Source organism: Rhamphochromis sp. 'chilingali' (assembly GCF_963969265.1).
Source record: "Rhamphochromis sp. 'chilingali' genome assembly, chromosome: 12".
Classification (NCBI taxonomy): Eukaryota; Metazoa; Chordata; class Actinopteri; order Cichliformes; family Cichlidae; genus Rhamphochromis; species Rhamphochromis sp. 'chilingali'.
This window is the reverse complement of record NC_137939.1, coordinates 29345064-29370764: the sequence shown is the minus strand read 5'-3', so window position 1 is coordinate 29370764 and position 25701 is coordinate 29345064. Positions and strand designations below refer to the sequence as shown.

Genomic DNA, 25701 nt, shown 5'->3' with positions numbered 1-25701 from the left:
TAATAAAATAAATACGAAAATTGAGTGTTAACCAGTCTTTGACAGCAAGAGGCTGCAGTGGGACAGAGACATCCAATTTCAATGGGAAGTAAACTGGGATGTCATCAATACAAAAGTGTAAGAAAATATTATATTTCTTGATAATGAATCCCAAAGGTAGCATGTATAATGAGAACAGAGCAGAACCCAAAACAGGCCCCTGTGGTATACCACACAGGGCAGAACAAGAAGAATATTCACTACTGGCAACAGAAAAAGACCTCTTTCACAAATATTATTTAAATTACCATAAAATGGTGTCTTTCCGACCAACATGTAGTGATGGACCGTGTCAAAGGCAGCGGCTAAATCTATAAGAGCTAAAACAGCAGAACATCCTGAGTCAACAGTTAAAAGATAATTAAAAACTCTCAGTACTGTCATGGGATTTAAAACCAGACCACTTCACAAACACAATCAACATCCAAAATGGTCTGAAGTTGCTTAAACTTTTTCTACATGATTTGACTTTAGTAATACAGTATTTGTCTAAAATGTGATTGTCGCAAAGTGGAACCCAGGTGGAGGAAAACTCACCTAAATGTTCATCTCCTCTACCTAAAGGACCTTTTAGCTTCTTTTAATAATGCTATCAGAGGTGCGAGGGCTGCCTATTTCTTACACTTGGTTGCAAATAGCAGAGGTAATCCTAAGGTGCTATTTAACACCATTAGTGGCTTTGTTACTCCTGCTCTTCCCGCGGCCCCGTTTTCTTTCTTTTATGCTTGCAAAGATGAAGAATGTAAGAATGAACTTTTCTCATTCAGCACCTGTTATGTCTATCTCCACCTCATCACACCCTGTCATTTTGGACACTTTCTCTCCTGTTTCACTACCTGAGCTAGCAAAACTAGTGAATTCAGTGAAAGCATCCTCTTGTCCACTTGGCATTGTACCTGCATCATTATGAAAAAATGTCTTCCAGGTTATTGGTCCATCTGTGCTCACTCTGATCAACCCTGAACTGGTGTCTGGTATAGTTCTGGTTTATTTTAAAAAATTCTACTATTCTCTCACTTTTAAAAAAACCTCAGTTAGACCCCCTCTCTTTGGAGCAGCTACAGACCTATCTCTAAATTACCGTTAATTGCTAAGCTTCTAGAAAAGGTTGTGGCTAAGCAACTTATAGCGGCTCTGGACAAACATAGCATTTGCGATAAGTTTCAGTCCGGCTTTCGCAGAGCTCACTCCACAGAATCAGCCCTTCTTAGGGTCTCAAGTGACATTTTGATGAGTAATGATGCAGGAAAATGTTTGGTCCTACTTATGTTGGACCTAACATCAGCTTTTGACACTGTTGACCACCACATCCTCCTTGAAAGGCTTAAACATTGGGTTGGTGTATCTGGTACTGCCTTGGAGTGGTTCTCCTCATATCTACATTAGAGATGGCACGATACCACTTTTTTATGTCCGATACCGATATCATAAATTTGGATAGCTGCCGATACCGATATGAATCCGATACAGTGTTTTTTTTAAATCAATAACACTGTTTTTTTTTTTATATCTTGCTGCATTTTGTATAAGTTCATAGTCAAGTTTAAATAAACAACAACACTAAAGCTATTCTGTTATACCTGTATGTAAAAAATACACTGCACCCAAAATAGTTCATAGTTCAGCAATACTGATCAATCTAATAAACTTAAACCTGCACCATCCTCCCTATTCTGGTATTTTAAAGAGTACTTAGCAGAAATATTAAACAACCTAACTAATAGCAAGCAAAAAAAAAAAATAGGGAACCACCCACCCTCCACCTCATGATTCTTAATCGACGTAATCAACTTTAATTTGATGCAGGTTGGAAAAAAAATGCACAGAAATAAATTATTTTTCAAGAATAATTAAATACATTCAACATCTTTCTTCAACAGAACTGTAGACTGCACAGATGGTATCTTCCCAAAGGAAAAAGTACTATAGTTTACTAGGGTATATTAGACTTAATAGTTACTATATACAGTAATGGACTTCTATATATTTTATGTCAGATTAAAACTTTGGGTGTAAGATTCAGATAATTATTTATTAAAAGCTAGACATTTTAAATGAGAATAAGAAAGAAAAGTATGTCTTTGTGCCCCCCTTTTCCCTGTTAATGCCCTATCCTCCCCCCTGGCTAAACTTTGCTAGATCCGCCCCTGCACAGTTACCAGCCGTTAGCTGCGTAGAAAAGGATCCTGGTGTAGAAAGTAATATTAAATAAATTCTAACAACAGCTTATCGAGGTTAAACGTGCTGCTGTTATTCAGCCACTGGTTTCCTCTTTCTGGTGCAAAGTGGGCCAAAAACAAACAAGAGAGACGGACTCGCAACAGAAAAGCCGATCAGCTGATCATTGATCAGTTTCATGATTGAAGAAGCAGCAGGAGAGGGAGGGGGAGAGAAGAGGCAGTCGCTCCATATATCGGTTGTTAAACTTAACGATGGAATGCTTTACAAACATTCAGAGATGAACTTACACACTTGCTTTACTTCTCTCTGGGATCACTTCCTCGGAGATGAAATGCTGGTTTGGTAGCGAGGCTATAAATACACACAGCCGCTCTATCACATGATGCATACTGCTCCGACGTGCTACGGTTATGAGCCGAGTTACACCGTGTCGCAAGTTTTGTGAGGTGCTTTTTTGATATTTAATGGATCTGATTACATTTTTTATTTCTCTCCGATATCCGATCCAGTAATTTACGTCAGTATCAGACCGATACCGATACGTAATATCGGATCGGTCCATCTCTAATCTACATAACCAATCTTTTTCTGTGGTGGTCTCTGATTTTAGGTCATCCTCTACCTCCCTTACTTGTGGTGTCCCTCAGGGTTCGGTTTTGGGGCCTTTATTGTTCTTAATATATCTTCTCCCCCTCCAGCATATAATGGGCTCTTTTAGGACATTTCTTATCACTGTTATGCTGATGATATTCAGTTGTACATTTCTTTTAAGCTCCAGGATTTATCTAAGCTTCAGCTTCTAAATGACTGCTTAGATTCCATCAAACGTTGGATGGCTGCAAATTTCCTCCAACTCAACGATGGGAAAACTGAAGGCCTCATATATGCTCCGGACAGATTTGTATCCCAGATAGTGAAAACCCTTGGTCCTCTTTCTGTGTATGTTAAATCCTCTATCAGGTGTCACTTTTAGGTGTCACTTTTGACGCGACTCTCACATTGGATGGGCATGTGAAATCTCTGGTTCGGTCTTGTTTTTATCATTTAAGAAATGTGGCTAAGTTCAGCCCTATTTTATCTCGCCCTAAACTGGAGATTGTCAGGGTCCTGGGTCTGAGCGACCCAGGATCCCTGGGCAGTCATGGACTAATGATATTATATGTATTTTTGGTGTTGCTGCTGCTCTTTTCCATGCTTGTAGGTGTGTGTGTGTGTGTGTGTGTGTGTGTGTGTATGGGTGCAGGTGTGTATGTACACTGGTTTACAGGTGCCTTCAGGCCTGGTGGGTGTGGCCCTGCTAGGGGACTGGCCACACCCGAAGCTACACAGCTGCCGCTGATCAGGGCTCGTCAGGGGAGTTACTTAGGAGAGTCTTGGAGCTCCCACTGACGTGGGATCATTCCTTGAGATTTCATGTTAGTCTTCTGCTTAGTTAAGTCTGTGAGTGTATGCTTACTGGAATTAAGTGTCTTGATGGCTGCCTCTGTTATTTTCCCCTCAGGAGGAACATCGGAGGGCAGCAGGCACAGGGTGTGTGTGGACACACGAGAGTGGAGAACATGACACGGGAGAGCACGGGGATTTACTGTTATTGTTTCCACACACTGTAAATAAACGCACTGTTTATACACAGAGCACCGCGCCTGAGTCCTCCTTCCCCACAGTCTGCCATGCCAAACCGTGACAGAGATAGCTATACTTGCATTTATTTCCTCACGCTTGGACTATTGCAACTCTTTGTTTATGTGTCTAAGCAAAGGTTCTCTGGATTGTCTGCAGGTTGTGCTAAATGCTGCAGCTAGGCTGTTGACAAAATTCTCCAGGTATTCACATGTGACACCATTGCTATTTCAGCTACACTGGCTTCCTGTTGAATTTAGAGTACATTTTAAGATCCTGGTCTTGACATTTAGAGCCTTGCATAGGCTGGAACCATCCTACATCTCCGACCTGCTACAGCCCTATGTCCCCAGCAGGTCCCTGAGGTCATCTGATCGGGGCTTACTTGCTATAAAACAGACTAAGATGAGAACAAAGGGTGACAGAGCTTTTGCCACTGTGACTCCAAGATTGTGGAACTCTCTCCCTCATACATTAAGAATTGTGGACTCGGTAGTTGTTTTTAAAAAACAACTCAAAACTCACCTTTTTAAAACTGTTTTTGGTTAATTTTTTGCCTGTTTTATTTTGTCTGTTTTACCCTTTTATTATTTGTTATCTTATGTGCAGCACTTTGTGATTCTGTCTAGAAAAGTGCTATATAAATAAAATTGTATTTATTTATTTATATACAAAAGTTCATTACATGACAGCACCAGATCAAGTGTGTGACCATTTCCATGAGTTGGATCACTCACCCACTGAGTGAAAATAAGAGTTGATAAGGTTCCTTTACTAGTGGTCCAGTCTCAGAAAAAACATATATGTTAAAATAATCAACAATTAAAACATGATCATAACCTAGCACAAGTAAGTCAAAAGAATTAACACAAAAATCCTTAACCCATTTCAGTGGACCATACACCACAGTGTAGACAATTGAAGGAGTTCAGTTCCAGAAGCTGCACTTTAAAGCTGGGGTAGAAAACGGGTAACAGTTGTCGACAGTGAATTTTGGATTTAAATACAGAAGCTAGCCCTCTACCTTTACCAGTGGTCCGGGGAGAGCTGAGAAATGAACATTGGGGGGGAAGAAATTCCAAGCAAGAACTCCTTTGTGGGTGGCTGTAGCTCAGGTGGCAGCGCAGGTCATCCACTAATCAGAAGGTCGGTGGTTCGATCCCTCCTGGCTGCATGCCAAATATCCCTGGGCAAGATACTAACCCCATGTTTGCCTACTGGTGGTGGTCAGAGGGCCTGGTGGCACCAGTGTCCAGCAGCCTCGCCTCTGTCAGTGTGCCCCAGGGCAGCTGTGGCTACAATGTAGCTTGCCATTGCCAGTGTGTGAATGTGTGCGTGAATGGGTGAATGACTGAATGTAGTGTAAAGCGCTTTGGGGTCCTTAGGGACTAGAAAAGCGCTATACAAATGCAGGCCATTTACCATTTCACCAGGTTGAAGCCAAGTTTCTGTTGGCCCAAGTTGCGCCAACAGAAACTTTCTGCCAAGTTGGGCCAACAAATGCTTTCATAAATCACGGCCAGTGTATAACAGCGCTATCCAAAACATGATCAAACTGGTGCTAACCGAAGTGCATCTCAGAAGGCGAAGGTGTCTATAATTTGGGCCACTTCTGTAGGACGACAACCACTGCCACTGGAGGCTTCGCTGGCAGGTCTGAAGGAACAGGAAGACAAAAAGGATTTATCCAGCGATGACATCTGGATACTTACATGACTCATCTTTTTTAGTGCTTCCAAGGAGGAAAAGTGAATGGTAGGCAGCATAGTCAATCAAGTATGTCCGCCAGTAGTGGAGGAAGGCTTCCTGGCTGATTTCTCAGATCAAATGTTGGCAGTTTAACTGGCTAAAAGCTCAAAGTGTTTGGCTTTCATAGATGAGTGGAGCAGAGCCATCAGGGCAATATGAAAAAAGAAAAATAACAACATCCTGCAGATAGAACCCAGCTTGCTGTGCACACTGACGCCATCTTTATTGAAAAGACATTTCGGGGAGTGTTATTGCAGAATATTAATAATGAATTTAGCCAAAAATAATTAGCCACAAAGGATTTGCCTGTTTCCCTCGATGCTCACTTAAGTGTTTATTTAAATGAGCGCACCTTAAAGCAGATAACATGTAAGCTAGGGAGGAAATGGCTCATTAATTTGGAACATCATTCTTTACCCTGGCTGGAAAATAGTTTGCTGCCCACCGTAAAGCTAAAACAGAAGAAAACTGAAGAAAATAAGACAACCCTAGGTTTCTCTTCAGCACTGTAGCCAGGCTGACAAAAAGTCAGAGCTCTGTTGACCCAACTATTCCTTTAACGTTAACTAGCAATCAGTTAATCAATTTCTTCACAAATGAAATTTTCACCATTACAGAAAAAATTACTCATAATCATCTCACAGACATAACATTATCTACAGATACTTTAAGTACCAGTGATATTCATTTAGAATCTTTCTCTGCAGCTGAGTTAACTTCAACAATTACTTTCTCCAAACTATCAACGTGTCTTTTAGACCCCATTCCTACAAAACTGCTCAAAGAAGTCCTGCCATTAATTAATGCTTGTTACAGCCCTAGCAGGGCCTCCTCTTGAATTTGCCCTTGTGTGGGTGTGGTGTTCTCTCTTTGCCTCCTCCTCTCTTGCTCCTCCCACCCCTCTCTCTTGCTTTCAATCTGCCCTCTCTCCAGGACGCACCTGCTGTTCATTGGCCTCGTTTGGCATCTGGACCCAGTCAGCAATCCCCTCTCTGAGGTTATATATGCTGGGGAAGAATTGTATGATGTGGGGTGGTGTTTCTGTGGCTCTACAATGTGTTTTGGGTGATAGAAAGGTCCCATTGCGAGATTGTCCGGGCTGTGATGTGGAAGCAGTGGGGAGAGTAGCTGCTTAAGTGAGTATTGTGGCTTGTGGGCCACAACAGCAGCAGCAGTAGAGCTTACTGCTGCTAGTGACAGGATGAGCCTTTGGGCCCTTGGAAGGGTCAAATGATCATCATATGACCCTAGAACTGAAGAAGCTTCTCGGATGAGACGTGAAACATCTTCAAGCAACTTAAAGAAGTCCAGATGTTTTTCTTTCCAGGCTCCTTAGACTTGAAATTGATTAGAAATCTCAGTCTACAGTTAATACAATGCAAAATACTACATAATGTACAGTATACAGGTCAATGGATGTTCAGTATGGGTTTTATGTCTTCTAAGGACTGCTCACACTGTCAAGGGAAAACACCTTGCAGTTTTGTCCAAGCTCTTGGGTTCTGTCCACCTGTTCAGAGGTTCTGGTGCTGGATATGTGAAGACTTATCAAAGTGTTTGAAATGTAACATTCCAGTCTCCACTTCAGTTTGCTTGTTGGTCGACTTAGATGATGTCACTACAGAGATGAATACAGCCCACAAGGCTCTCACTGCCCTATGCTTGCCAAGAAGACCGTCCTCATGAACTGGAAAAATTAAAATAATGATAATTCTAACCAATATAGAGACCGTCTGATAGATCATATTAATCTACCAGTAGCCATGCTGCTCCTAGGTGGGTCTGGGGCAGGCTTATGGACTTGGAGTTCTGGGGGTGCTCTGCCTCTAGGCTGGGGTTCTGGTTGGGCCTGGGTCCTGATTAGTGTGTCGACAGGATTGTGAGTGGGTGCATGCACGGGGGCCCTGCCTAGGGGCAGGAGGCCTCTAGTGCATCAGTGGAACTGGGGGGAGCTATTTAGCTGGCAAGAGGTTGTTACCATCCTTTGCATGTGGTCTCTGCTCGTAAAGATGTGGAGGGCAGGGGATCTGACAGACGTGGAGGATAAACTCAACCTGGGTGTCTATTGTCTTATGTAGTCTGGGAGTTGACTAATTGTTGGGCTGGCTGTTTCTCCTCTGCGGTGGGCTTGGATTGAGTGGCAGCGGAGCCTGCGGGCTTGTCGCAGCTGCCCTCTGTGGCTTCTGCACTGTGGCTACTGGGTAACCTCCCAGCTCTTTTCTAGGTGGGTGGTGCGATTCCTCCTTGTGCTCTCATGTTCTGGGGATCATATATATTTATATCGATCTATCTGCCATGCCTGCTTCATGTCCTGGGGGGAGGGCTTTGGCCCCCCACTGTTAGACACTTACATGGAGAAACCTAATGAATAAAAGCGCGCTCACAACACAGATGTGCACAAAGGTGTGCAAACAGGTACTCAGAGACAGACAGTATCTTGGCTGGCTGCTACATCTAAGCATATCATGCACTATTAATACTGTATGCTGCTCAGTAACACTGAATATTTATTATTTACTGTTGCTTATGCTTATGTTGGTTCTTGCTGTGGTTTCCTTACTGTGTTGTTTTCTTTTCAGCAGGTGATCAAGCAGATTTTCAGTCTATTGTTTCTCCTCTATTTTTTTCCTCTCCTTCTGTTAACTCCCTTCCCAGCTTCTCTTTCCGTTTTCTTTCTCTTTCCCTGTTGCTGTGCCTCCCACAGGCTGCTTCTGCTGAAGGTTTGTTCCCTGTAAGAGTTCTCCCACTGTCCCTCGTCTGATTGATTTGTTCTTGTTTTCTCTGTTTTGTCTGTATTATTGTAGGGTTTTTAATTTACAATATAAAGCACATTGAGGAAATCACTGTAGTGATTTAGCACTGCATAATATAATAAATAATAATAGTATTTACTTGAATTTAACATTCAGTTCAATTCGAGGGCAGCTTGAATTGAACTGAAGACCACTCATCATGTCCTCTGCCATTACAGTGAGGCTCACCTTCATGAGGCTGATCTGTGCTGCATGATGTCATCCTGCCTCAGATTATTTTTCCCCATGTTTTCTCTTTTAATCCTCCCTGCAGCTTTTTATCCACAGAGCCAGCCATTTGCCAAACTGTCTCCCCCAACACACACACACACACACACACACACACACGCGCAATGTGGCAAAGAGATTAACACATAAAAGAATAATAATACTGAAATGTCAAAAAAAAAAAAACCCTAAACAAAACAGACAACAAAAAAGCCAGAGAGAACATATTTTGTAATGAGATTAATGTTAGTCAAATGAGATATAGAGAAGTGATATGATTCTTCCCTGTCAGGACAGTGTGTGTGAATTGTAAAACTAAGTTCATGACATAGACATAGACCATGTCTTGTGTTTGCTGGGGGATAAAGTTAGGACAAGCCCCTCTATTCTCCCATTATAGGATGCAAGACAGTCTGCCCTCCTGTCAGAAAATAGACTCCAACATCCAAACACATGAACACCAAACTGAAAAAACACAACTACAAATCTGCAATTCATGTTGCTTCTCTAGACATTAGGAATGGTGAACTTTAATGAGACAAAACAAAAGCTGCTTTAAAATGGAAAATAATGAGACTCACCTCACATTAATGCCCTTCTTTGCTCACAGAGCTCAGATCTTTATTTAAAACCACCACGTCTGTTATCTAGCTGCTTAACCTGAGCCCAAAATCCTCACAAAAAGAGAACTGGTGTATGAAATATCTTTCATCTTCTCGAATAGCTGTTCAGTTCCTTCCAGAGCAAATACCATGGCCATATCACTGTGATGGACACATTTAATTATTTCTCTGTGTTCCTTTATTTGGAAATGTACCTTGTAAGCCATTTTACCTCCATTAATAACCAATGAAATTTTACTGGTTGAAGATTTTAATTGGGACTGGTTGTCTTCTGTCTTGCAGTTTCATTCTAAGTATCATTCATTTAATATCATACAACACTGATTTACAAACCTCATTATCCAATCTTTTATTCACAATGGAACATAGAAAACCTGTCAAAGGTTTAAAGTGTGATAGTGTATCATTTTAAGAAAAATTGTTGTTGTTGTAGTAATAGTAATAGTTGTAGTTTGATTTGATGGCAATAACTCATCACAAAAAAGCTGGGAGAGGGCAAGAAAGGCTGGAAATGTAACACCTGGAGGAACATTTTGCAACTAATTGGGTTGACTGTCAAAAGATCAGTAACATGATTAGGTATAAAAAAGAGTGCATTGGAAAGGAAGCGCTTTTAAAAAGTAAAGATGAGCAGAGGTGCACCAATCTGCAAAGAACTATTTCTACAAATTGTGGAACAATTTCACAGTAATGTTTTAGAACACCCTGAATTGGATAAGCAGAAGAAAATAGATTGATATTCCTAAATATAAAATTGTGACGACTTTTATCAGAAAGTATCATCAAAAAATTCCAAGAATCTGGAAAAGGACAAGACTGAAAATGAATATCGGATACTGGTGAACCCGTGAGGGGTAGCCATCTGCTGCAACAGGTTGGTATCAGTCCTTGATTGATACTTGACTGATTGATAGATTGTGACACGGTGGCCTTCTCTCTCACAATTTTGTCCATTCTTGTCCTCACAGTCAGAAATTTTGAAAAGTGCACCATGACTAAGTGAATATGTGTTGAATATGTATTTAATTTCTTTTACAGTTTTTCTCCATTGGTTTGGCTCATTTCTTGAAACAGAAATTACATTCTCAAAACTCTAAGATCATTTGGCAAAACACTCTTACAGTTTAGCACAACACTATAGCTCACCTGCAAAAGCTCATATCTCTTCCAAAACTGTTCACTCAGGCTTCAATCTAAATCCCTTTCGCATTTAAACAGTCAGTGTCTCCAAAATGGCAAAGATCCTTCTCAATAGCTTTGGCTCATTTCTCGACACAGATCGGACATTCTCATCATTCTTGGTGCTTTTGTCAAAAATAAACCTGGATGGTTGATCACAACAACATGGTCCACCTGCAAAAGCTCATATCTCTCCTAAAACAGTTCCCTCATGTGTCAAAACTACATTTCTTTCTAATCTGAATAGTCAGTGCCCCCAAAATATATCGTCCCTTTGGCATTGTGTGAGTGCTGCCATACAAAATGTTTAGATGTTTTGTCACTATGGCAGAGGACCAACAATATACAACAGAAAAGAGTAGCTTCCAAGGTTTGACATCACAGATTGCACTCACACTACCAAGGAAATTATAACCATTTTTTATTCACACGCAAAGAAAGTCTCATACATATGTAAAAAAAAACCTGGGACATCCACTGTGACCCGGTGGCCAATAATATTACGGCCACATCTTCGGCCCTTGGCCAGGTTGAAGCCAGCTTCATCCACGAACACCAGGATGTGAGGGATCTCATGTCCTTCCAATGACATTATTCTCTAAAATAGAGTAAAGAACATAAACTCAGTCATACAGAAGAGTCATATACTACAGTTAGACAATGACATGTTCTCCCCCACAGGTTCAATATACTACAGGCCACTACTCCAGTGGTTCTAAACTAGTGATAGGCCTATGTGGAAGTACTGCAGGGGTATTTGATAGAAAGGGGAGTGGGAAATACTGATGACTTACTGAGATGTTACAGTAAAACCTACAGTATTAGATAGATTTGATTGGGAGACAATAAAATAAGGATTATAATGAGAATCGTATCATACAGTAAACTGCAGTTTTCTGTTGAAATTGTTGAAGTCAGATGAAGCAAATACTGATTCTGAAATCAGGTAAAGGAGGTATTGAAACCAAATAAGTGAACTACTGCTTACTGTGATTACGGGTAAGGTTATAATGAGAGACAACCAGTAACTGACTTACATTTATATACTGGTAGCGCAGCTCCTTCACTCTGTCAGAGTTCCTCTCAAATGGTACCCTGTAGATTTGTTTCATTGTCATCTGATGCTTCTTCAAAACCCGGTCTATTGTGGAGATGCTTAATGTGTTTATATTCTGGAATATATGATTGTCCTGAAGGATGGCATCACGGATCTGTCTCAATGTGATGGCATTATTTGCGGCCTCTTCCCCTTATTCCTCCACCACGCATTCTCAGTCCTCCTCTTCTTCTTCTTCTTCCTCCTCTTCCTTGAGGAAGAACTTCCTCTTGTCCGTTTGCTTGGCCTTGTCTATCCTTGTTCAGAGATCAGACTGGCTGTGGTCAAGCTCTATATATCCGTGTTTGGCAGCACACAATCATGGAACACACCTGTGTGTGACACTACCCCTTCGTTAGTCTAGTTTCACCTGACTGTCAACGACTGTCATCAATTTATCAAATATTCAAAGAAATTCATATATGGTATTCATGGTATTATGTTCTTGACCAATTTTTGACAATTGAACAGACAGTTGTGCATGCGAGTACTTATACAATGAAATCATGCTGACATGTTTTGGAGAGAATGATCATTAGACTGAGAATCAACTAATCAGTTTAGATCTACAAGATCTATTCATTTGGAAAATGTGCTAAATGTGGGCTAACTGTATAACTGTAGGCTACGTGTACTTAATCATTTGCAAAGATGCACTGAGACAATTGAGACATGTACTAAGGTATTTGCCATTTGATAAAATGAATGAGAAATGCCATTCTGTTATGAACATTTGCCAAGAGGTTTGGAGGTTTGTCCATGTTATTTTGAGAATGTAATTTCTGTTTCAAGAAATGAGCCAAACCAATGGAGAAAAACTGTAACACATCTCCATCTCTTATCAGGTTTTTACTTCTTGCTGTTGAAATAACAGGTAATAAGTGTAAGTAGTAGCTATTAAAATGGGCTCTCTCCTGGCCTCATTGAAGGGCATGAGGTCTACTTATATATTTTTTTATTCTTATAAATATAGCATATAATTTGGTTAAATGTAAGGGATTAATAGTGGTGGTGGACATGTAGTGTCCTGGAATACAGCTTGATGTCATTTATGCAGAGTAGGTGAATAAGGTTTACTCCAGTCCATATTAGGCATCTGTAGCCAGTCTTGTCAATGATCTCACTGAGGCGGTTCAGGCCTATGCAGAACAGCAGTGGGAACAGAGCATCTCCTTGGTAGATCCCACATTTGATGGTGACTTGTGCTGTGCTGTTGTATGCCACATCCGCACTGAATTCCTGATTAAGGCTCTACAGTTGTAGAGCCTTAATCAGGACCATCTTGTACAGTTCTACGCATTCTAGTATCCATGTGTGAGGCATTGAGTCATGAGGCTTTCTTGTAGTCAATCCAGGCAGTGCACAGGTTGGTCAGTCTGGTCTTACAGTATCAAGTGACTGCTCTGTCTGCAGGTAGTTGGTGATTTGCTCCTCCAGTGTTTCTGCCCATTCCTTTCTGGGTCCCGCTCAGATATTGAGCCATGTGCTAGTTCATCTTAGTTGCTATGATGGAGCTTCCATGTGGTGCTGAGGTAGGTTATTGGCTGGTAGTTTGATGGGGCTGATCCTTGCTGAGGATCTTTGGGGATCAGGACTGTCTGGCCTTACTTTTATCAAAAAATGTTTTGATAAAAGTAAAAAAAACATTTGGTGCCTAAGTCTCAAAATGGTAATGTCAGGGATGAAGTGATTGACTGATTTTGTGTGTTTTGACATGTGTGTTTTAGTATTTTTAGCAACTGTTTTGAGAACTGCGTTAGGAATAATTATAATTTCAATCTGCTGTAAGAATTATGCCAAATTGAAAAACTAATCACAAAAGTCTTTCACAGAAGAACATTTTAAACCCCTCCTGCATCGCACAGTTGCCCTAATAGTCCACTCAAAATCCTGAACTGAAAATTAACTGGAGCAAGTAAAGTGGGTTAATGTAGATTTATGAGTTAAACTGCAGTTTAAATGAGATAAAGCGATGAGCAGGACCCCTCCAAAGCCTATGATGTAATGACAGCATCTAAATTGTTTCTATTAAACTATGAATTAGAAATCAAATATTCCTTTGCATTTTATTTTATGTTATTCATGTTTCATAATTTCTTTAAATGTAAGTTTCAAATTGCATGAATGAATTCTTTCCTTTTCCCCCTCATATGGAATTGTCATGTGTAATTCCCATTGCACCTCCATGATGTTGTCTTTGGGCTCCACATCACGTTAGTGAAGGAGCTCGTTCTCCCGGAGAAAATAATTCATGAACCAAAATCTAGACGGACATTTTGAAGATCATAGATCGCAAATCTCTGACTTCTGCTTTGGGATTAGCATTCATGCACTCTGTGGTTTGAGCAGCCGCTAACATTTAATCATTTTAAAGTACAGATTACCTTGAGCAATATGGGTCATGGTTAGACAATGGGCTTTTTTATCCCTAAGGGCAAAAATCTCTGAGCAGGATTAAGTAACTTACTAAAGGACAGCTTTCCTACTCTGAAGCTTTAACAAAAGGCTTAATAAACATCCAAATTTCCTTTCATAAAAATGGATTTCAACAAGATCCATGAGAAAGACTGCAGCTGCTGAATTTGTAACATTAAATCTATGTTTACATAATCCTCACATAGCTGCAAATTTTAAAAAGCTGATAAAGTTTTTGAGGTTTTTAAACATTTAATAGCTTCCAGACAACCTCTGGTTTCCAGTCAATTCACCTCAGCCAAAATACAAAAAAATAGATATAACATATAACTTATGATATGCAAAGTCATCTGTGTACACAGTCCAAAGTAAGGCTGGGCTGACCATTGGCATGTTGTCCTAAAGTTCTCATGAAGATCATTTCACAATACAGAAAACATCATTATTTGCATGGAGATTTTTAGTAATTTGTTCAAGGAGTACTATGACGCTTGATGACTAAGGTCGATGTCAAGACTGTTGACATCGACCTTAGACAGCCATGCCCTGTGACCCAGCCCTGTCGGTGACTCTAAATAGGATAAGCAGAATAAAATAGATGGATTTCTAAGGATTTGGAAGAAAATAAATACTTTAATTAAGCAAATTATTAATTGCAGAGTTAACACAAAACAATTGTCATGTAGTGATGTGTCCTGTCAAACTACTGTTCCAAATGTGTAAAAATACTGGCATGATGGCATGATCCTTTCACTATGCACACACACACACACACACACACACACACACACACACACACACTTACTCTCTTGAGTATCAGTATAAAAAGTGCATTGTTCTCTCTCAGGTGATTAACTTCATCACAAGTAAGTTTATGTGAAACCATCATGTTCCCTGAAACAAATGATTTAAAAAACACTTATAACTGCTACTACTACCTATAACTACTCTTAGAAACTGACTTTTTTGACTACTGAAAAGACCACACAAAGGCAAAATCAATAATATCAACAAGGAATCACAAAGCACACCCCTATGTACTTACCTGTTGTAAGACTGAAAATGTGAAGCAGAAGGAGGAGGCAGAGGACAAGAGAAGCAGTCATCCTGCTGGGTGCTGCTGCTCACAGCTGAGGATGCTCCATCTGTTATAAGAGCGGAGGATGACAGCAGCATTTCATCTCCCATACTTCACTCTGAGGCAGCTTTGCTCAGCAGCTCGGGTTTAAACTCGGAGGATTACAGCATCTCTCTCTCTCTCTCTCTTGTTTTTGTTTCTACACCTCACTCTCAGTGCATCTCCATGTCTGCTTCCCTGTTTTGTCTGCCAGAATATTTAACATTCTGTCCTATTTTCTGTTTCCTTGTTCAAGTTGAACAAGCTCTCTCTCTGCTGTGGCTTAATGTATGCTGCTTATCACAATCCAGCATTTGTTTTTGTTTTTTTCTCTGGATAGGTTTATGTGAAAAAGCACAAAAATGTGCTAAAAGAAATCCCATGTAATTAAGCTTTCGTGTGTTTCATGTGATGCCAATTAAAACATTAAAACATGTATATATTTTATATTATTTCTCATGGAGGGTTTTTGGCGGGGCAAAAAATATACAAGCAGTATATTAATACTACGTGTGATTTATGCAGTATGTGTGTGGTTGGCTACTAAAAATAGTTCATGGTTGACTGTTCCAACAGCCTAAAGGTTTAGTATCATACAGGGATGCTCGGGAGAGAGAGCTACTCTGGCTGTGGGATGTATAAAATGTAGAAAGCATTTTCTGTGTTTTAGCATTATATGTTACTCAAATTTCTCTGATTATCATCCACTACCAGTCAAACATTTCAGAACATCCCAGTTTTTCCAGGTATTTACTGAAAATTATGCAGTTTAATGTCTCATAAAATTAACAGCAATGTTTTCATCCTAGATTGGGTGAACAAAAACAATGGCAACTGTGTAAAGTTTTTCTGTTATGCCTGTTTCATTCATTTTTAAAGCCAGATAACTTTGGGAGAGTTGCCGTCCTATCTCCATCATCATCAGCTTTCCTTGGGCTATTAACAATTTTTAAAAACTCTGTTTTTACATCACATTCAGTTCAATTGAATTCAGTTTTATTTATCTAGCGCTAAATGACAACAACAGTCACCTCAAGGCGCTTTATATTGTAAGGTAGACCCTACAATAATAATGTTGGTTGATGTGGTTAGCAAGATGAAACACATCTGTTACAATGACTAAAACTTGTTTACTTGCTAACGTTAGCTGTGTTGCCACACAAAGCGCAGTTCTTAGCTGAACTAAGACCAGTGATTTATCCACAATATATATATATGTGGAAATCACCTGAAGAAAAGCTGCCGGTCGCTTAGCTTCACCAGCTTCAGTCACTGTTAAAACCCTTGTTTTGTCCTTGGGTCATTTTTGTCTTCTAAAGAAATCTTTTTTTCTATCAAAAATGTGTTTATTTTCATCAAATGGTCTGAAAATAACAAAAGTTATTCAGTACTATGCTATGTATGATTGGAAGAAGTTTTAAGTAATCTGATTTATTTATGGGGTTTTTTATTGGATTTTATAACACCTGTTGTCCTCGGGGCCAAAAATGTCCCCAAAGTACAAAGTGTTGCAAAGGGACATATTTTCACACCATACTTCTTTCAAACATCTTTGATCTTGGATCACTGATGTGTGGGGTCAAGCAAAGGTCATAACCATAACAACAACAACAACAACAGGCAGCACAATGAGGAGGCAGGTGCTCTACATCCAGTTCAATTGTATTTATACAGCGCCAAATCACAACAACAGTTGCATCACGGTGCTTCATATTGCAAGGTAGACCCTACAATAATACATACACAGAAAGTATGCTCACAAGCCTCCATTGCACTGGAGGACTTTGCACTTGGAGAGGACTCTGTCCATTCCAACACAACATCCCAAGTAAACCGGGGAACTTTGAGATAAAAACGTGGGCAGTATGTGATGCCAGGTCCAGCTGTACATGGAACATGCTAGTGTATGATGGCAAACCATCTGGCCTGCAGTCAGGGCATGCAAGTTGTCCCTAACATTGCAGAAGGTTTCCAAAAGAAAACAATCACCAGTAACAATTTGTTTACTGTATATGACCCTTGGCCTGCAACTGCAGAAAAGAAGGCTGTCCATGATGGGACCAGGGCCCTATTTCAGGAAGCCGGTTTAGTGCAAACTCTGAGTAAGTATACCCTGAGTTAACGAAAACTCTGGGTTTTCGGTTTCACAAAGCGAGTTTAGATTAATTCTGAGTGAGTTACTATGACGACACACTCCGTGAAGCTAACCTGCCCCCTAGCAGGTTTACTTCAACTAACCCTGACCTTCTCCGCCTCTTTGTCAGAAACCTGACTGTAGGAAGTGTCAGACATGGCGTGCCCCTTCCCTGAAGAGCCAGTAGATGTTGAAGCCCAAATTCTCCGCAGAGCTCTCCGCCGGGAGAGAGTGATTAGAGCGCGTTTGGACATTTTATCATTTCCTGATGATTTTCTGTGTGAACGTTACCGTTTTTCAGCACAATCTATAATTTATTTGAATAACATCCTCAGGCCTAATATTGCTCATGTGACACATCGCGGACATTCTCTCAGTTCTGTACATATTATTTGTATTGCACTTCGGTTTTTTGCAAACGGGAGCTTTCTGTATAATATTGGTTACGCTGAGCACGTTTCCAAGGCTACCGTCTGTCGGGCAGTCAGGAATGTTACAGTTGCACTGAAACGTCTCCTGTACTCGTTTGTGGTGTTCCCCGGTCATAGACCCACAAGATTTATCAAAGAGGGATGCCACAAAATTGCAGGTAGCAGGATGAACAAAACTTAATTCATGATGTGCTGATATTTGAACTACTACTTAAATTTTACATTTATTCTCACGGTTCCCAGGCGTGATTGGCTGTATAGATGGCACTCACATTCCAATCATTGCTCCTTCAGTAAATGAAGGAGACTATGTGAACAGGAAGTCTTTCCACAGCATTAATGTACAGGTACATAGCTCCCTGTAGCATTTCAAACTAACAAATTATTTCATTATAGTAATGGATGCTAATTTGTGTTCTCTGCACTGTGAAGATCATATGTGATGCTGCCAACATTATCACAAATATGGAAGCCAACTGCTCAGCCTCTGTGAGTGGTGGTGGTGGAGGACCCCCACCTGTTTTTCGGGCCTCCGCTTTTTTTTCTGTTGGCTATAACGGGTCACATTTGAGCATACAGAGTAAGCAAATATGTACTTGTAATGTGCTCAGATAATTTCAATAAGTGCTTACAGAGGGGAAATTAATGTAGCCTCTAACTGCAATTGATTTACATCGCACAAACAGACCAAGCACTATGGCTCATAATGCAATTACACCTTACCTGTTTGGACTATATTTTTATATTTCATTTTTACTTGCTGCCAGGCACGTTTGGGGCCTGTTGGGTTGCACCTGCGCTCACATCACATCACAAAATCAAATGTATAAAATAAAAAATAAAATAAAATATAATAAAAAAACGTGTTAAATGGGTGGAAATCCCTAGATCAATGTTTAAATTAACACTCACGCATTGACTCTGTCGGCTATGTTTTGCCATGCATGCACCCTTTCTTTTGCAGCTGTGGCTGTGTTACTTTTTTTCCGCAAAATTTGCATGTTATCGGCATATGCTGCCATCAGAATTTCGGCCTCAAGCGCTGTAAAATACATTGACCGCGCCTTCTTTCCCTCCGTCTCCATGGTGACTCGCTTAATCTGTGCTCCACTAATCAGGGCTTTATGTATCCTCGTGCACGCGTTTAACTTGGGGTTAAAGCAACTCCGCGTTGATTGAACTAATTGTTATCAGCCTTTCTGAAACCGAATATTCCGAGTTGGACAGTTCGGGGTTACTCAACCCTGAGTATCGTTTTTCACTCTGAGTTTTCTAAACCGGCTTCCTGAAATAGGGCCCAGTACAGAGGAATAAACCTGAGCTTCCTCCTGCACTTGTGTGAAATATGGACACGGCTTTGTCCTCATGAAAGTTTGCCTTCACTCAGATCCATGCCCTGGTGTCCTACCATGCCAAAATATAGAAAAATGTCAGGTAATGAGTTGGAATAAAGATGAATAAAACCTTGAAACACAGAGATGAATGATATTTTATACTTATTGCTTTATAAATATTCAAACCAGACGGGGTCATTTTTGAGCCCAAAGGACAACAGATGTGAGTATTTGCTGCCACTACTTGAAGTAGTTTAAAAACCGCTTCCTAAATTAACTTTGACATATACCCGTCTGTGATCATCTGTTAAAGCAACCAACTCTGGTTGTGAAACGATAATCACAAATCCCTCAGACTTCATTCAAAATGTGGGTGTTTGATGGAGAGTTGCGGTTAGTGAGAGTTTGGAGGTTTATGAGAGTGAGGAGAGAAAGACAGGAGAGAATGAAGCCAGCTACGAAGAGGAGGATGTCCTCCCCTGTGTGGGAACATTTGATCTTATTCCTCCCAACAAGGTATGTAAATTTCTACAGAAGATGTATTTTCATAATACTGATGGTGCAATACAATTTATGTTAAGCTGTCTTTACTTTTGTACAAGGTGAAGTGTTTGCTATGTGCCAGGGAGCTGGGATATAACAACAACACCTCATCCATGCTTAGGCACTACAGAGCTTTGCATGAGAACAAGGAGAACACCGTTTGTGGAGCAAGACCAGGTGAGCCATCAAATGCCATGATAATATAGCATGCCGTAATGTTACTAAATGATATAACAATATTATACAACTGTAATAAGTTACGTGTGTGATATTTATATTTGTGCTTTATCTTTATTGTCTTTCCTCAGGAGAACAATCTCAAATAGATGAAGACCTGGTCAGCATGGTGATTGAGGACTCCCAGCCATTTAGCATTGTGGAGGACAAAGGATTTAAAAGATTTGTTAAATCATTAAATCCTAGCTATGTTCTCCCCACTAAAAAGGCAATAAAAGCAGTGAAAATTTAGTTTTTACTGAATAAAATGTGAACAGGCTGGACTGAGGCCTCAGTCTGTAGCTGTCCATACCTCAACATTACAAAAGCACAACCACTGTCCACACCTCACCTCACAGTAAATGATCATTTCCATTTTAAGCATTTCCAAATAATCATTTTCCATACTGCCAATATAAATATACACAGTATACTGCATCACTACAATATACATGTTTTACACACTCCTTTTGTTGTTGACATTTACAGGCTGTGTGCAAAATGCCACACTCTTCAAATTCATGCCAACTAATATTTTTACGTCCAGTAGGTGTCCTACTAGAGCAAATGAAGCTTCAAGACGCTTTGCGCTGGGGTGAACCAATTGGATGAAAAGCTTCAGTGCTTCATGAAGCTTCATCTGCCCATCACTACTGACCTGGCCCTCTCCCCTTGAACATCTGAGTTCTTCTGCTTAAATACTCCAAACGATATCCTCCTCTGGACTATTCCATTCAATAGGTAAAATAAACATTACCATTCTAATAAACGTATGATGCTACTCTTTATTAGCAATAAAACACTCAAAGGTGTAGTCAATACATGTTACATCAATACATATCTCTCTAACAAACACAATCCTAAAATCGGCTTTATTCAATTACACCAATTCTCCCCCTCTTCACCTGGTCTCTTCCTGTGACATCCAAACCAAAAAAGAAGCTATAAATACAGGAAGTGAGGCATCACTTCCTCCTTTTGCTCCTGGAACACAGGTAAGTCAGGTGAGTTCAAACCAAGTAAACTAGACAAATTAACAGTTGAATTAAATAAAATGTTAACTTAACAAACTTGTCAATGTTGATTTAAGCCAAGATGCTATATTATATAATCTGTAAAAGTACAAAACATAAACAAAACCGGGATAGTAAATGTTTGCAAACTACAGAATTAAAATAAGGTATGGCTAAATCAAAACACAAACGTTAACTAAGAATAGCAAACTTCAACTCTGGACAAATGGTGTTCTCACCCACTTTGTCACAGCATCCACACAACCAAGGGTACAACTCCTCCAGCTAACTGGCAAAGTCCAATCAGAGGAGATGCTTGCAGATGTGAACATAGATCTAAGATAAGATAAGATAACCTTTATTAGTCCCACACGTGGGAAATTTGTTTTGTCACAGCAGGAAGTGGACAGTGCAAAAGTTATGAATCAAAAATTAGAATACAATAAGAATAAATATAGTACACAACTGTACAGAATAGAATAAAATAAAATACTATATACAGTAGAATAAAATAGAATAAAATATACAATAAGATAAAAATAGAATACAAATGCTATATACAACTGAGTAAAAATACAACGATGACAGAAAGGATTATTGCACTTAGTGTTATTGCACATGTGTGGATGTGTGTGTTTGATCAGTTAAAGTCTTTATTGTGGAGTCTGACAGCAGTGGGGAGGAAAGACCTGCGAAATCTCTCCGTCCCACACCGTGGGTGCCGCAGTCTCCCACTGAAGGAGCTGCTCAGTGCTGTCACAGTCTGCTGCATGGGGTGGGAGATGTTGTCCAACAGGGATGACAGCTTAGCCACCATTCTCCTGTCACTCACCACCTCCACTGGGTCCAGAGGGCATCCTAGAACAGAGCTGGCCCTTCGGATCACCCTGTTCAGTCTCTTCCTGTCCCCGGCAGAGATGCTGCCGCCCCAGCAGACCACACCATAGAAGATAGCAGAAGCCACCACAGAGTCATAGAAGGTCTTCAGGAGTGGGCCCTCCACTCCAAACGACCTGAGTCTCCGCAGCAGGTACAGCCTGCTCTGCCCTTTCCTGTAGAGGGCGTCTGAGTTATGAGTCCAGTCCAGTCTGTTGTTCAGATGAACACCAAGGTACCTGTAGCTGTCCACAGCCTCAATGTCCATACCCTGGATGTTCAGTGGTTGCAGTGGAGAATGCTTGTGCCTGCGGAAGTCTACCACCAGCTCCTTGGTTTTACTGGCGTTGATCTGGAGGTAGTTCAGCTGGCACCAGTCCACAAAGTCTTGAGTCAGTCTTCTGTACTCCTTGTCGTCCCCATCAGTGATGAGGCCGACTATTGCAGAGTCATCAGAGAACTTCTGCAGGAAGCACTGGGTGGAGTTGTGGGAGAAGTCTGCAGTGTAGATGGTGAAGAGGAACGGAGCCAGAACCGTTCCCTGTGGGGCCCCCGTACTGTAGACGACCCTGTCCGACACACAGCCCTGAGTTCTCACATACTGTGGTCGGTCGGTGAGGTAGTCCAAAATCCAGGTAGTGAGGTGATGGTCCACTCCAGAGTTCTCCAGCTTGTCCTTCAGAACCGAGGGAAGAATAGTGTTGAAGGCACTGGAGAAATCAAAGAACATGATTCTCACAGTGCTTCCAGCGGTCTCCAGGTGAGCGAGGGAACAATGTAGGAGGTGAATGACGGCATCATCCGCTCCAATGCCAGGCTGGTAGGCAAACTGAAGTGGGTCCAGTGATGAGCTTGTTAGGCGCCGAAGCTGAGCCAGGACCAACCGCTCCAGGGTCTTCATCAGGTGGGATGTCAGAGCCACCGGCCTGTAGCTGTTGAGGTCCTTGGGGCGTGAAGTCTTTGGCACTGGTACAACACAGGAGGTTTTCCAGAGCTGTGGGACTCTTCCCAGCCTCAGGCTCAGGTTGAAGAGGCGCTCTACTCTTCATTTGGCTGAAGAAGCTAATTGAAGGCCTGGTAGCATAAATAAGTGGGCTGCTAACAGCAGGTACCTGTCTGGACTTGCCAATACAGGGCAGAAAATCCACAATCATGAAATATCCCCACAACATGGAAGCTCCACTAAAGTTGGATTTATAGTCCCGCAAATGTGTGCATGTACAGACCAGGAGGGGAAAGGGATTTTCAATCACACAAGACGCACTGTCCAAGTGGGCTGGAATAGAGCAGTGAGTAATAGTGAGTTCCCTGGGGACGGGAGCTCAAAAAATACAGCATGTAAAGCACAGATATTGTTTTTAACACCTGGTTTTACTTCAACTCTTTGTATGTTACAACTTTGTTCTTCTTTGCAGCTGGCTGACAACAGAGTTCAGTGCAATCAGACACACAATCCCTGGACAGATGATGCGGTCTCTCTGCACGACCATAAATAACGCATCACAGCAACCAAGCTAGTTACAAGTAGACACGTGAGTCAACCATTGAGCACAGCACAGAAGGACATTAGAAATAACAGTTTACAAAGCACCAGCTCCTGGTTGAGCAGTTCATGAAGATTCGAGGAACAGGCAGACCAAACTCAGCACCACCTGGATTCACTACATGAAAGCCTCTGACTCTTGTAGAACATCTTTGCTGCATATGGATTAGACATCACCAAGTTCCCATTGCGTCTAAAGGTGGTTGAAACAACAGTGGATTAAGGTCCTGTGGGACTTTCAAGTTCCGGATAGAAAAGCAGCCTCTGGCCAACCAAACAGATATAGTTGACAAGGAGCAGAAGACCACAGCTGTGAAAGACGTTACTGTCAGCTGGCATAGCCACATCAGACAGATGGAGCATTAGACATCTGAGAAGTGGCGAGACTGAAGGAACAGCTGTGGCAGATGTAGGAAGTAGTCATCCTAGTGGTAATAGAAGTATTAGGAGGTGGAACATTTCCAGCAGTGAATCTTAACAGCTCACAGTAAAGACATCACTTGATTCCATTAACTGTCTGGGTCTGTGTATTTATGTTGTATTTATGGTGTAGCTGCACACACGCGCTCTCTCTCTCTCACACACACACACACACACACACACACACACACACACACACACACACACACACACACACACACACACACACACACACACACACACACACACACACACACACACACACACACAAACACCATTGAAACTTTCATTGTGATGCAATTTTCTTACATTTTTTTTCCTTTATTATGTAAAGATTTAGGTTTTCATTAAGTTCTTTTCATAATATGCCACTATTTTGTTTAGCCTAACACTGAGATATGTGTCCAAATCAAAACGTTTAAGGTCCAAATGCAGACACTGAGGCTTGACACTCATCTGACATACACATACAACCTGTTTCCATACAGAAATGTTCCACCAAGTATCACATTGTACAGCTTCATTTGAAACACATTGCTGATTTTAAAATTAGTATACTATATAAGCCAGGTTCTTTGGGGGATTGCTTCCTGCTGATGCCAGGTGCTGCTATCTTTGTGATATGCAACATTACTACTGCTCACTGTAGTAAATAAAGCTGCCACCTAGTATCCACTGTGATGACGGTCGTCATCTGTAGGCTTAAGTAATGTTACTTTTATTTTAACTGTCAACTGTCAAAGGTGATATGTCCTTGACTTTAGAATCAACCTTAAATGTTTAAACGTGCCTGGTCTAAGAGTAATCACACGTGACTAGAACTAGAGTAACTGAGGACAAAGAAAGCTGTCACTGGCTAAGCGTGAGAGGGAGCTGCCACACGAGCAGCGTGTTTTCACTGGAGTCTGAGCAGGTTTCTTCTGATGCTGACAGTCCTATCCTGCGGTATCCTCTTCCACCAGAGAAGATGGCTGTTGAAGTGACTTTGTTACGTTTGGCCTCTCCCTCCTTCCCCAACTCCAGTGGCCGCCCTCTCAACCAAACATCGGGGTCCTCATTTACTTCATAGATGGAACCGTCCTCCATCTGGAGATCTGGGGAGGCCCTTGGGTTCGCTTGTTCTGGCTGAGCTGTCAGCAGCTTCCCAGGAAGCTGGGAGGTGGAATGGAGGTGGTACTGCAATAGGAGATGCTTAGGTTTGTCCTGCTTCCATGGAGAAGTTTCTAAGTTCTCCCTATGGTGGCTATTTTCCAGCTTCTGCTCTCCTCTTTCTCCTTCAACATTACCTCCACCTCCTCCTCCCTCTCCATTAGCACTCTCTTTGCTAATGTTGAAGATGGAATCCCGTCGAAGCAAATCAGAGGCCAGGGTGCTGGAGGCTGACACCAGGAAATCTACAGCACCACAGTGAGCATTCAGAGATGTCATCGCTTTACCTGAGGATATAAAAGTTGTGCATCTGCTCACTTTGTCTCATTTTACCAGAGTAACACATGAAAGAAGTAAATGTGTTCCAAAAGACAAAAAAAAACTAAAACTGAACAAACATTAAGTATACAATAGAACTAAAAAGAGTGTTTTTAAATGCAACCCTGCAGAGAATCATCAACATTTCAGGACCACAGTTTTAGTGGAGTTTGAGTTAAAAGGGGAAGAAGTTTTAAAAAACTTGCACTGAGACCCACAGAGGTAGAGTGTTTCCAAAGCAAAGCATATGCACAGGACTATTTGATATATATCGCACATCAATAAACTAAAATAGAAAACTAAATAATAAAGTAAATTAATAGGGGAACAAATAGTATAAATTAGGAAGCAAATAGAATTGAAATAGTCGTTTTTTCATAGATTTATATATAAAAAAAAATAATGGCTACACTTCTTTTGAGGGAATTAATGTCATTTTTTGTTAAATAGAGCATATCTCCTGTTTCTTTGTTGCTTTCAAGGTTCAGTTTCCAGTTTATTGAGTTAACTTTGTTTTGGTGAGTGCCAGAGCCTTCATGAGTACGTGTGCATTATCAGGCCATCATGCTACATGGATATATTGTATATCACAAGAGATCTTGAGATGTTCAACCAGTAATGAGCACATGCTGTGTGTACATTCAACTTCAGTCACAAAAACATCAGAGAGCAGGAGCGCTGATGC

At 41.0% G+C, this 25701-nt stretch overlaps 2 protein-coding genes across 2 annotated transcripts in view; both read right to left on the bottom strand.

The window, feature by feature from the left end:
- LOC308407629 (immunoglobulin superfamily member 21-like) overlaps positions 1 to 15028 on the bottom strand; it is a gene marked incomplete at its 5' end in the record, with an annotated part of 43873 nt that extends 28845 nt beyond the window's left edge. Inside the window, one exon of the mRNA XM_080899419.1 lies at positions 14968 to 15028. Coding sequence (XP_080755545.1) covers positions 14968 to 15028 — 61 coding nt within the window. The remainder of the gene's footprint in view (positions 1 to 14967) is intronic.
- Positions 15029 to 23700: 8672 nt separating this feature from the next.
- arhgef10lb (Rho guanine nucleotide exchange factor (GEF) 10-like b) overlaps positions 23701 to 25701 on the bottom strand; it is a 38693-nt gene continuing 36692 nt past the window's right edge. Inside the window, exon 22 of the mRNA XM_080899413.1 lies at positions 23701 to 24985. Within this exon, the coding sequence (XP_080755539.1) occupies positions 24399 to 24985 (587 nt within the window). The 3' untranslated portion in view covers positions 23701 to 24398. The remainder of the gene's footprint in view (positions 24986 to 25701) is intronic.